Below are 12,666 nucleotides of genomic sequence, written 5' to 3'. Positions count from 1 at the left end.
GACCCCTGGAAACAGCTTGCTGTCGCCCTGGCCACCCGCGTGCGGTGTGAAGGGTGCGGTCAAGAGCCGACTCTGTCTTTCTTCTTCGAGGCGACGCTCTCTCTCAGAAGGCACGTGGTCCAAGAACTTGTCTCGGTATACCTGGCGGCGCCTCAGGACTCGGGTCTGGTGGCTGTTGTGCAGGTGCCGAAGCGAGATGAAAGAAAAAGAAGGCGCGTCAGCTAGCGAGAGAGGAACGCGAGAACCAGCGCACGTACCGGGCGAAGAAGCGAAGGAGACAGACGCCGACAAAGCGCATACAGGAGACACCGACGCGAGAGACGAGGCGTGGAGACGCGCGTGTGCGGGGGCCGGCCGCGCCACTGGCGGCGGAAACGAAGAGCCGAAAGGCCGATAAGACGGGGAAGGCCGAGAAGACGGGGAAGGCCGAGAAGGCAAGCGCCCCAACCTTCTCGCGTTGATTGCAGGTGTCTGCGCGCCGCTGTCCAGAGAATGTGAAGCAAAGAAAGGTACGGAGCGACGTGGGGGGAAAGAGGACGATTCCCGTGGAGAAAGGAGACAAGCAGGAGCTGGTGAAGAGGCGACAGGAGACAGACAGAGCCGAGGAGAGGCTTCGAGGAAGGATCGTCGCTGTGTTGCCGTGCGTCGTTCTGTTGCCTGTTTCTCCCAGTGGGCCCTCACGCCGTTTCGCATCGGCGCGTGGGGAAGAGCAGAAGAAGCGAGAGACCGACATAGCGACGGAGACGGAAAAAGAGCCGCGCGATGGAGGGGCAGCGGCGCCGGGGAGCGCGGAAAGGCAACGGGGAATGGATCCGAGTCCGCGTCTCCCCGGCGTGGACTCGCTCCGCATGCAGGAAAAGAAAAGGCGGAGACTGGGAAGAGCAACTGGGAGTCAGCAGGCGAGGCGCGCGACGGCAGCCACGAGGGAAGCGGGGGTGAAAGAAGCGAGGGAGGCGAGAGCCAGTGAAAGGTGGACGATCTGCAGGCAGTGGAAGAGGAAGAAACCAAAGAGGGGAAAGAAGGATGGCCTCGATGAGACGAAAAGGAAGGAGAAAGCGAAGAGGAACTCCTGTCTCTAGGAAGACGGCGCCTCGGCCGTGGCGCAAGAGCGCACCGCATTGCGGCGGATGCAAGGTGGAAAGAGGATTCGGTGAAAAGAGGAAGAAAGGCGGTGGAAAGGGGCGAGAAGGAAAGGGAAAGGAGCGACTGAAAGGGGACGAGGAAGCACCATCGGGGAGCCTAGAGAATCGAGTGTACGACACGGCTGCGTCGTGAGTCAGACCCACGACACCATAAAAACGGAAAAAGCGAACAAGAGAGGCGCTAACGACGAAAAACCGGAGACAGCGAGGAAAAGTACGAGAGGACGAGGTGAGAGGATAAAAATGCAGAGAACCGACGGATGCCAGAGCTAAGAAAAAGTCTCACTGTTCCGCGGCCACGGGAGCATGCATGAAGGCAGGACAAGCATGTGTGCTGTGCAACTGTTCGTGCCGCGCCCGACGGCGGTCGACGTGTGCTCATCCCTCTCGGCGGGCGTAAAGATGTGCCAAAGAGAGAAAAAGTGGAGCCCAGACAAGCAAGTCTCCGCCAGAAGAAAGCGGTAGGAGTTCGTCCTGTGTCCAGGCGAAATGCGAGGCGGAATTGGAGAGACACGGGGAAGCCGCGCGGCGGCCTGGTGTGTCCCCAGGTGAAATATGGACCGAGCAACCGGACACGACGACCTTCTCTCTCTTCCTTTCCACCGGTTTGTCTGGCGCGCTCGCGAGTTCCGCCGCGCAGGGAGGTTTGCTGGATCGAGTACATCTCCTCAACTTGTCTGCTTTCCCGGTTCCCGTCCAGCAAGTCCACAGCACGCCCCAGGCGTCTCGAAGTCACCACCCCAGACAGCTGGATGCCCGATCATGCGCGTGTATCCACATAAACGCTGCAGGCCTTTTTCTCTGCACATCTTGAACGAGAGGTCTGAGGGCCATTCAGTCGCGGCAGCGCATGCCAGTCACCTGATGTGCGACTGCAGGTCCGTGAGAGTTGCAGTCGCGCGGCAATACCGATCTCTCTTCCCCGCGCTTGCAGTCTGCCTCGAGGGCGTGGAACGCTGATCATGTGTACAGAGACAATGTCTACTTACAATGTGGTAGGAGAACAACACAAGGCGTAGTTGTGGTCTTTGTGTGCCGTGAACTCCGGCTTTGCACAAAAAAAGGCTGAGAGCGAGCGAAAAAGACGCTGAACATCTGATGAGGCGCGTCTCCTGAGGCGGCGTGCGGACCCTCGATGACGCGTCCCGTATCGACGAGAGCTGCCGTGAGACAAAGAAGAAGTGTCTACGCAGTCTGGTTTGTGGATGTCCCTGACAAACGCGAGCCACGGATTGATTGATCTCGCGCCCAGGGCGAGTGCCCAGACTTGAGCGCTGCAGTTTCGACAACAGGGCGCAGTATCCCGCACTCTCGCCGTTCAAAAGGACTTTCTCTCACTGGAGGCAGCCAGCAAGAGGCGCTGCCTGGAAAGGGTTATCTTTTGAGTACGTAGTCGCACGGGAATCCAGTTATAGGATGCGGTGAAGTGGGCGGACAGGCGCAAGAGCGAGTGTTGACCGTGGCACGGGCGAGCGGAGCTGCCAAAGCTGCACGCCTTCGCAGACGCTGGAGGGACACTGGACTTCTCTGGCCAAGAGCCGAGAAAGAACGCACGGAAAAGACAAAATAGGACCCCGCTCACCGCTGCCTCACAGCTGCGACTCCGTAGCACACCCGGCGATGGCAACGGCACCGGGAGCACTCCGTTGGTGGGGACACGCTGCCTGCAATAAGAAACCGCTGAGGATCGACGAGCTGTGCAGATCTGTTAACAACAACACTAGCACGCAGGATGCGGACCCACGTTTCGTTCGTGTCCCCCTCCACCGGCTTCCTTCTCTTCTTCTTTTTTGTCCGGAGCGTCAGGCGTCTGCATGGACCGCGCACCAGACGACATGGGATGTAGCAGTGTGAACGAACTGGGAAACATCATCACGGGTGGGGGGGGGGGGAGCAAAAAGGGAGGGGACAGTGAGCTCGTGAAGCTTAGGCGCCGTCTCGGTTGTTGGCTCTACCCTACATACACAGCTACATCGAGGCACGACCTTCACACCTAAAGTGTTCCGGAACCGTCTGGCCGAAGGGAAACTGGCATCTGACCCCATTCGAAAGGACTGGAAAAAGATATAGGAATTAACCTGTGTTGCGTTTGGTCTCAAATGACACATGCGAACTCTGCCGCAGTACGTGCGAGTACCATACACGATTTCCTTGCCTGACCCTCAAGCACACTCTGGAATTCCCCCGCCCCGTGTTTGGGTGGGGACAGCAATTGCAGTTGTTCCGCAGCAACGGCAGGCTACTCCCACGTCCCCCTTTGACAGTTCACTGTCTGGGCTCTACCGCTTGTAGTCAGATTCGCTTCATTTCAAAACAAACGCAACGTCTCCTCGCCCCACCCCTGTGTGTGTCGCGAGATTATGGCCGAGCTCCACGACAGCCATCTTGGCGCCGACGGTGAGCAATTCTAAGCGGTGCCTGCGGTGGACCGGGCGTCGCTTGCCGAGCGGCGCTTTCCCTGGAACCCTACTGGACGAGGAAAAAAGACACAAGAGGCGCAGCGTGGATATACCCTCAACACACCGGCTTCGCCTTTCGCGGGAGTTTGCGCAAGGACGGGCGATTTGCTTTGTGGTTTTTCCTGCGAAACACGAAGGTGAGGCTGCGAGAATGGCGTAAAGGGTCGGGAAAACATCTCAGAAACTGCTGGCTTTCGACGCCAGTCGAACGCTCTCTACCGTTTCGACCGCCTGAGTTTTCTCTGTGCGCACCTCCGCCGCTTCGCTCGCTGGGGAAACGCACCCGCGAGGGTACAGCGAGATTCCCGAGGCGAGGCGAACGAGACTCTGGTCCTGTCTCTCTCAACGCCCCCCGTTTCCTGGTCGAGAGTTTGTCACTTCCAGACTCGTTTTCCTCGCGTTTTCTGCCTGTATCAAGGTGAGCCAAGGTCAGGTACTCGTGAAAAGGTCCCAGCATGGCTCTTGGGATCTCCGTTTCCAGTTTTTTCCACGGTGCCCGGCCTTCGCGAAAGACTGCGTATGCGGCGGCCTCCGCACTCCTGGACATTATGTCTAAAAAAACCAACGCTTTTCTCCCCGGTCGTGGCACCTGAAGTCTGTGATGTGTCTCTGTTGCTGGGAGATTTATTCGTGGCAAGTTGTGGAACAGGTCGGCGGCTCATGGCGGCGCGGAAGAACCTGGAACTTCTGGGAGAAGCGCTGGGCACTTCTTACTTTCCATCCACTACATTTTTGCCGTGTCGTTCGCACCCTTCGGCTGCTTGAGATTGTTCGGGAGAAAAAACAGAAAAAACCCCGCTCCGCTCCCCTGCCCAAGTAGTTGGTTCACCGAGCCCTCGGGGCCTTAGTCTCTCATTCGCTCGACGGAGGGGGGGGGTTTTCTTTTTCTCTCTCCTCTCGCTGTTGTCGAGTTTCTTGCCACGCGTGCGCTGTGGATAAAGATGACCCCACAATTCTTTTTTGTTGCAGTGTCCCTTCTCGGTCCAACTGCTAGCCGGCATCGTCAGCTGCGGAGAAACGACACACAGTGATGCGTGGTTGCCTACCGTACCCTTTTGAATCCACCGGTTGAATCTTGGCAGAGACCGGTGTCCCGATTTCATACTCCAGCTCGGAATCAGATTCCGCCGGTGCGAGGCCGCTCTTTGCCCGAGCGGCGCAGGTGTATGCCTACGCGATGCCGCCCGCGTGACTTGTTTTCTTCCTCTTTCTTGTTTCACCGACTCTGCTGTCTCGTCTGCATCCTGTTCGTCTGCATCATGTTCGTCTGTCGTCTGTGCAGATCCATCTCAACCATCGCAGCTGAGCTCCCAGTGGCTGACGGCACCCCTCTCAGAGTCGCGAAGAAACTTTTCTTGACATCTTGCCTTCTCAAAACGTTTCGCTGCAATCATGGGGGGTAAGGAGAGGATCTCTCACCGGACGGAAATCACTGTCTTTGCAAATTGGGGTGTGCTCGAGCCAGGAGCCATCGAAGGGCCGAGCGAAGAGCTCGGCCCGACGCCTCGTACCCTAGCGCGGATGCTGCCTGTGCGATTGAAGCCATCTCTCCTTGTCTGCTTCCGCTGCTGACCCACGAAGACAATCAAAACGATCACTGAAAGGACAAGGCGCGCCGCCGCGACGAACACCAGACAGTTGCATGTGTCGCGTACGCACGGAGGCCGCCTGCGTGCCCATGCGCACCTGAGAGCCGTCTCGCCGCATGTGCATAGTTCTGGGAAGGCCGCCTCGGTCCCGACGCGACGCCACCGCTCATGTCGGCTATCTAGACACTCGAGACTGCATGTCGTTCTCGTCTGCGTTTTGATCAGTGGCGCAAAGAGCGCAGCTGTGTTGTGTCGCGCGTCGGTGCGCACCCCTCACCTTTTACCGCTTGTGGCTCTCCGTGCGTCCTTTCTGTCTTCCTTCGGGTCCATCGTGACGACAGCCAAGGCGAGCAGGATGCGAGCTAAGAAGGAAGGCTGCAGTGGGAGCGCAAGTGAGTCGTGTTTCTCTACCGCCGTCCGCCTTGCGTTTTCGCGTGTGGCTCCCCAGCACAGGCCCCAGGATAGAGAGAGACGGCTCGGCGGCCAGGCTCCACTCTCGCCTCGTGAGAGAAGTCTTTCCCTGTTGCTGCCGGCGCGTCCGTTGTGACCTGTTGTGTCAACGCCCGCGTCCTAGCCGCAGCCGAGACACACACCGTTGTGTTGTGCATTAGCGAGACGGCTGAGAGCTCGGAGCGAAGAGCAGTGCGAGGGAACCGTTCGCAGAGTCCAAGGCTGTGCCGGTTCGGAGCTTCGATCCGCGGGCCGTTGTGGAGGCGAGCTCTTCCGGCGCGCCGTAGCGGCCGAGGCCAGGATGTGTAAGAACATTCAAATTTGCGGCGGCAGCTCTCCCGGAGACAAGCGAGGCGAATCCCTGCTGGCGTGTGTGTTTGCGCAGGCCAGTCGCACAAAGGCTTGTCCAGTGACCGAATTCTCTCTCGGCCGACGACGGCCTACCAGGATCAGAAACCTGGAACATCCGGTGAGTTGTCAAGGATGGGAATTCAAGGACAAACCGTAAGAGGGAGCGCAACTCTCCCGACTCGAGTCGGTCCGTTTCTCTCCGAACTCCTGTGGAAACCGGAAGCACTCCGTAGCCCCATTGTGGGCTCTACTGATTTCTGCGGAGAGAAAACGTTTCTCCCGATAGTCGACACCGGAACCTAGAGCGGGAACGCGGCAGATGTTTCGGGCTCGGTGTGCTGTTGCCCCTCGTGCTCAGGTCTTCGCAAGAAAACAAAGGTTTTCATGCAGAAAGACTACCTCGCAAACTTTGCCCAGGTGCGGAAGACTGCAACGCGGTACCTCTGGATGACAGCATGAACTAGGCATGTGGAAGCCGGCGCTGGATCGTGCCCGAGATGGATGATGCTGTGTGGTTCGAGAGACGTGCGAATGTAGACGTTTGCACCCTACTTACGTCCATACGCGCGTCTCTGCTTCGAGATGTTCGAAAGCGCCAGTTGCCTCGTCCGTCGTGTGGGGCTGGGCGTGCGTGTTTTAGAGTGTCTTCGACTGCCTTCCCGAGGAAGAGAAGAAAGGTGGAACGTTGCTCGTCAGTGGAGATGGCCGCTACTTCTCTCATGAGGCAATCTACGAGATCTGCGCGATCGCTGCTGGAAACGGCGTCGGCCGTGTATGGATTGGTAAGCGCAAAAAAGGTATTCTCTCGCGCGAGGTTTGGAACCCCGTGAATCTTCCGGAGACTCAAAACCCGTCGGGGCTTTCGTTCTGTTGGCTTTCTTCCGTCACGTCTTGCAGTGTCCGGTCCGGCGTTTCTATATGACGCTCCACAGCGGGTGTCTTTTGGAAGCTTTTCCCGAGCTTTAAGCACACACCGCGGCTAGGCGGAAGGCCGCGTGTCCGTTTCCCTGCATGCATGCAGCCAAGTGGCTTCTAGCTTACACTGTCTACTGTGCAGTCCTCGCGTTTTTCTGCACAGCCTTTGAGAGTGTCCTTGGAAAGGGCGATCAGTCTCTCTGGTTCCTGTTCTGTTCAGGACTGAACGGCCTGGCGTCGACGCCTGCCTGCAGCGCAATCATTCGCGGTCGCGAGAATGGAGTTTGCTTCGGCGGCTTCCTGCTCACAGCCTCGCACAATCCTGGAGGCATCGACGAGGATTTCGGGGTCAAGTACGACACCGGCAACGGAGGTAGGAGACACGGGGACACGCGCGCCGAGGGCGCGCTCAAAAAGGGTGCGTGGTCGGCAAGATAGGGGACGATCCAAGACTCAAACGAAATTTTTGTGAACGGCCTTCCCGTCTCATGTGTGCTAGCGCCGAGGAGACGCCTGGACGCGCAAAGGGTATGACAGCGCAAACTCTATTGCGGCGCAAACTACATTTGCATCGCTCTTCAATGGACAGCGCGAAGAGGAGTGATAATCTCTCAGGATGATTTATGAGTTTCATCTGGGGAGTCCCGAATATGACTCCAGTTTCGAGACACAGACAACCAAGTTCTTTATGATTGCTTTACACCACCCTCTGCTGTTTCTCCGCTGAGGCTCCGCTACGAAGCAGCTGTTTTCAGTTCTCATACGTTGACGCTTTTTCGTCTCTGCACATGCGGCTTCTTGCCCTCGCGTGTTGCGTTCATGGCAGCCCCTGGAAACGAGGTATTGATGAACCAAGTGTGGGAGAAATCCAAGAAGCTCGCGACCATCAAATACGCAGAACTGCCGAAGTTCTCCCTCGACAAACTCGGCGTGCAAGTCAACCTGGACGGCGCGTTCCAGGTACGCGTGCTGAGGGGTTTTCGTTGCGAAGTCGGTTTTCTCGCGGCGTTCACAGGGCGTGAGAATGGGCGGAGGAACCGGCCGCAGATCCGCAGATGTGCACAGCTTTCCTCTCCGCTTCTGCTCTGAGAAGGGTGTTCTGCGCAGGAGCGGGAACGTGGTCCTCTGTGTCAGACGTGCGTTTCATCGCGCCGGGAGAAGCTCGATCGGTCCTGAGACTGTGTGTGACCCATGCTTTGAACGCCAGTCGCCCTCGCTGATGCGGCAGCCTCTGTGCTGAACGAACGGCGTCGGTCGTCGCGTTGCGGTCTCGTCCCGTAGGTTGAAGTCATTGACCCCATCGAGGACTGGATGCACTTGATGAAGGAGGCGTTTCACTTTCCTGCTATCAGACGACTCCTGGCGCTTCCTTACTTCTCCTTCGTGTATGACGCCATGCACGGCGTCTCGGGTCCGTACGCAGAGAAACTGTTCCTCGAGGAGCTCGGAGCAAAGCCGGAAAGTCTGATGCGACAGGTTCCCCTGGTGAGAGAAGTTGACGAAGGGAAGCACGGTGCCCCGTGGCCAGGCCATTCTCGCCCTTCTTTTCATTTCGCGATCAGGCTTGCCGCAGGTTTAGTCTCGGCGTTTCCACCCGTGTGCATGCATCCCCCCTTTATATATATATATATATATATGTACATATGTATATGTATACATATGCATAAATGCATTTGCACGTGTGAAGTGTTCATCCACGCGTATGTGTATGTGCATAACATATACAACGGATAGAGGATGGGCGTCTTTGTGTACATCTACACGTGAGAGAAGCAGGAGACATGGATGCACAAAAAAACGGTTCCGTCTCTTGACGACTCGCTTTTGCCGTGTGGTGTCTGTGCTCTCCGCGGAAACGTGTGTGCGTCGTCTTGGGTGTGTGTTGCTTTTACTCGTTTCCGTTCCTGAGGTCTTCTATCAGTCGCCTTCTCTCGGTCGTGTCTGTTGCGAATCATGGACATCTTGTTTTTTGCCGGGATCTGCATGTACAGCCGGATTTCGGCGGTCACCACCCTGATCCGAATCTGACTTACGCAGCAGAGCTGGTTGCGAAAATGAAGGTTTTTCACCCAGACCAAATCGACGCATCGACGCCTCTTTTCGGGGCAGCAGGAGACGGAGACTGCGATCGCAACATGATTCTCGGTACAGCCCGGTTTCCTCTCCTCTGTCTTCTCGCCAGCAAGTGTTACAAGCGTCGCGTAGTGCTGTAGAAGCGTACAGCCTCTCACAGGCACCCGTCTGTACACGTGCATATCTATCCAAATACAGATGCAGTTAATACTCGTAGAGGTAAACGTGAACAGCAACACATCAGGAGGAAGACAAATAGTCCCTCTGTATATATATATATATATATATCTGTATGTCTATATATATGTATGTGAATATATGCATGTCACGGAAAAAGTGGAAGAGTGTTAACTTGTCAGCGACATGCGGGGCTCGAATTTGCTCACGAGCGTGTGCGTTTTTGTGTGTTTTCTGCTCTCTAGGGCGCGGCTTCTTCGTGACGCCGTCAGATAGCGTTGCCCTCATCGCTCTCTACGCTGAGAAGTGCCTTCCGTTTTTCTTCGTCGATAAGGCGACCGGCAAGGGAGGTTTGACGGGTTTGGCGCGCTCGATGCCGACCTCGCGTGCTCTGGACAACGTGGCTAAGAAACTCAGTGAGTTAGAAAAACGAAGGAAGCAGCAAAGGCGTATTAGCTGCGTCAACGTATTCGCGTCCTTTACCTTTGTGTGGTATAGCTATGTAATATGTATGTATGGATACGTATACACATGCCCGTTACATATATATATATATATATATATATATATGTATATGCCTCTATGTGGGTGTCGTCAATTCGCCGTGCATGGACCGCATGTGTCTAAAAACATAGGCATTTACGGAAACAGACAAGTACGGCGATCGAAGGACGCAAGATGTGAAGAGAAGTGGAACGCTGTCGCTGGAAGGATATATGTGGGTTTAAAAGGCGCGACTTGTGTATCTTCCTCTCCGACTTGGCTATGTCCTTGGCGTTGGTCTTCAGACAAAGACGTCTACGAAACGCCTACAGGATGGAAGTACTTCACGAACCTGATGGATGCGAACCGAATCAGCATCTGCGGGGAGGAGTCGTTCGGAACCGGAAGCGTCCATGTGAGAGAGAAGGACGGCCTGTGGGCGATCCTGTGCTGGCTTTCGATTCTCGCCTACCGCAACGGATGCATGGCCGACGTGGAGAGGGAGCGCGCAGCGGCGAAGGCAGACAAACCTGTCGATGTGTCCCCGCCGGCGACGAAGGAAGACTTTGTTTCCGTTCAACGCATCGTCGAAGAATTCTGGAAGGAGTACGGCAGGAACTTCTACTGCAGGTACGGCAAAGACAGGGCTGTCCGAGGCTCGCAAATCGCGACCTAACGTTGGGGCACAGGCGCAAGAGAGACGCCCGCGAAGACGACGAATTGAGAGGTCGTCGCGGAATCCGACACACATAAACACCCATCCTAACATGCGCGGAACAACGAGGCAATTCCCTCTTCGACTGAGTTGACTGGTGTCGAGAGGAACGGTACTTTCACGAAAGAGAGGACTCCCCTCCGATGCAGGCCTGCGGCTTGACGAAGCCGACCCTGGTGAACCGAGTTGAAAAACGGGGAAATATGGACGTAGACGTGAATGTTAGCATTTTCAGGGAGAAAACACGTTTGCATGGACGGGCGGCATATTGCCAGGTGTATCCACAGTACGCAGCTAGCAGAGCGCCATGGCGTATTGTGCATGTGCGTAGTCACACACAGGCAGCCATGAACGAAGGGAGACAATTCATTTTCCCGTGGAAAAGGCCAATTCGGATCGTCCATAAAAAGCTGTCCCACGGCCTTTCAGGGGGCGTCCGCGTCCGAGGGACGTATCGGCGTCTCGCAGGAATTCCAGTTTCTCCCTGTCGCGTTCCTGCGCCTGACTGTCGAGACAGCCTGCTGATGTGTCTGGAGTTCCACGGTGAGCTTTTTGCTGGTTTTCGTCTTGGTGTGATCTGCTTTCTTCGGTCTTTTCTGTCGACGCCGCGCCCCGTAACATCAATCTCGACGTAAAGGTTCGGGCGTTCCCGTGCGGCCTGTCTGCCTCCAGGTACGACTTCGAAAACAAAGACAGCACTGCCGCACACCAGATGATGCACGACTTGGAGGAGCTGTCCAAGAGCTCGCCGACAGAGATCGTCGCCAAAGTCGCCTCTCACGTTGACGAGAAGCTGCTGAAAGAGATGGAGATTGAGTCGATGGACTGGTTCAAGTATACCGACCCTGTCGACCAGCAAGTCTCGGACCATCAAGGCGTGCGCCTCTTCCTCAAGGGAGGCAGCCGCATCATCTGGAGACTCTCAGGTACCCGCAGAAATACACGCATAGCGAATGTGGAGGGGAAACATAAAGGCGGCGAATGTGCGCGTTAGTGCGCGCGGCCTCTCCACACAAAACCCAGCGGCAAAAGAGACAGATGTGCGATGAGATGAAGCCACTCACACACAAAACTCGCAGAAACGAGCGTCAGCTTGCTGGAGGTTCTCAGCTGTGACAGCGTCAAAGGCGAACATACGGTGATACACAGAGGAAACGAAACAAGCGAAGCGTGCAGCCCCGCTTTGTAAACAAGTAGGTGTGCACCCCGTTTGTGTCTCTGGACTGGTTTGCTCATGCAAATACACATATATATATATATATATATATAAATTATTAAGTAAAGCTGAGGGGTTCTCTTGTGGGCGGCGAGGCTGTTGTTCCGTACACTTCCCCGAAGGCGCGCAGAGACTGCGGAGTTCAGCTTCGGTTGCGCCCTCTTGTCTACGAGTATAGACTGGTACACATTGGCACACGGCAGCCGTGCACATACGCCCATATTTGCTTATCTTCGTGCATTATTGCATGTGTGGTTATATTCCTGGGCAATGGGTGTACCTGCGCGCAGGGACGGGAAGCACCGGGGCGACCATTCGGGTGTACATGGAGCGCTACGAGTCTGATTCGTCGAAGGTTTTGCAGGACGAGCGGACTGCGCTGAAAGATATCGCCACGTTTGCTCTCCAGTTCTGCGATATGAAGAAATATATTGGCACTGAGGAACCGACCGTCATTACGTAAGCCGCGCGCGGCTGCATTTTTCCAGAAAAAGAACCCAGGCAGGGTGTTGCTCGCGGTCCCTTTGGAAGCCGACATCTACCTGGATGAAACGCATGCGCGTGCATCCTGTGGGAACGCGCAAAAAACAGTATCGACACCAATGCCTGCTTACGTAGATATGCATATCAATATATATATATATATATATATATATATATATATATACATCAGTAGGTATCCTATACGTTTATGTGTAGATACCTACACGTAGAGGCTACAGATAATAGCATGAAATGCACGTGCATACTGCAAGACAAAGGTGAAATCTGGTCATCTTGTACTTCGTACTTTTTGACACGAATGGGGCAAACGTTGCAACGGTGGCAGCTATGCTCACACACTGCCAAGGTGGAGTGGAAGAGAAGCGGGCCAAGAAAATACCAAGATACGCGAACGCAACACGAGATTTGACCGTATTTCTGCGTTGGCCAGCGACACGTGCATTCGTTTTTTCCTCGCGTCCGAGAGGGCTGTGAGAGGCGACCGCCGAGACGACAGCGTCTACTCTCCGGTGCATCGCCGAGAGACGAGGGGGATGGCGGCGTCTGTGGCAACGACACAAACACGGACTTTGTGTGAGAAGTCTGGCGAACT

At 55.7% G+C, this 12,666-nt stretch overlaps 1 protein-coding gene across 1 annotated transcript; it reads left to right on the top strand.

The window, feature by feature from the left end:
• Window positions 1-4,860: 4,860 nt before the first annotated feature.
• On the top strand, window positions 4,861-12,033 carry NCLIV_014450 (Phosphoglucomutase 2, related; the record flags this gene model as incomplete). The annotated part of the gene is made up of 13 exons (XM_003881635.1): window positions 4,861-5,000; window positions 5,416-5,582; window positions 6,026-6,109; window positions 6,350-6,408; window positions 6,632-6,773; window positions 7,127-7,279; window positions 7,733-7,866; window positions 8,188-8,391; window positions 8,898-9,051; window positions 9,402-9,572; window positions 9,945-10,269; window positions 11,027-11,280; window positions 11,861-12,033. The coding sequence occupies 13 exons, from the start codon at window positions 4,861-4,863 to the stop codon at window positions 12,031-12,033; spliced, it is 2,160 nt and encodes a 719-aa protein (XP_003881684.1).
• Window positions 12,034-12,666: the final 633 nt, after the last annotated feature.

Source organism: Neospora caninum, chromosome V (genome assembly GCF_000208865.1).
Source record: "Neospora caninum Liverpool complete genome, chromosome V".
Classification (NCBI taxonomy): Eukaryota; Apicomplexa; class Conoidasida; order Eucoccidiorida; family Sarcocystidae; genus Neospora; species Neospora caninum.
This window is presented reverse-complemented; position numbering and strand designations above follow the sequence as displayed.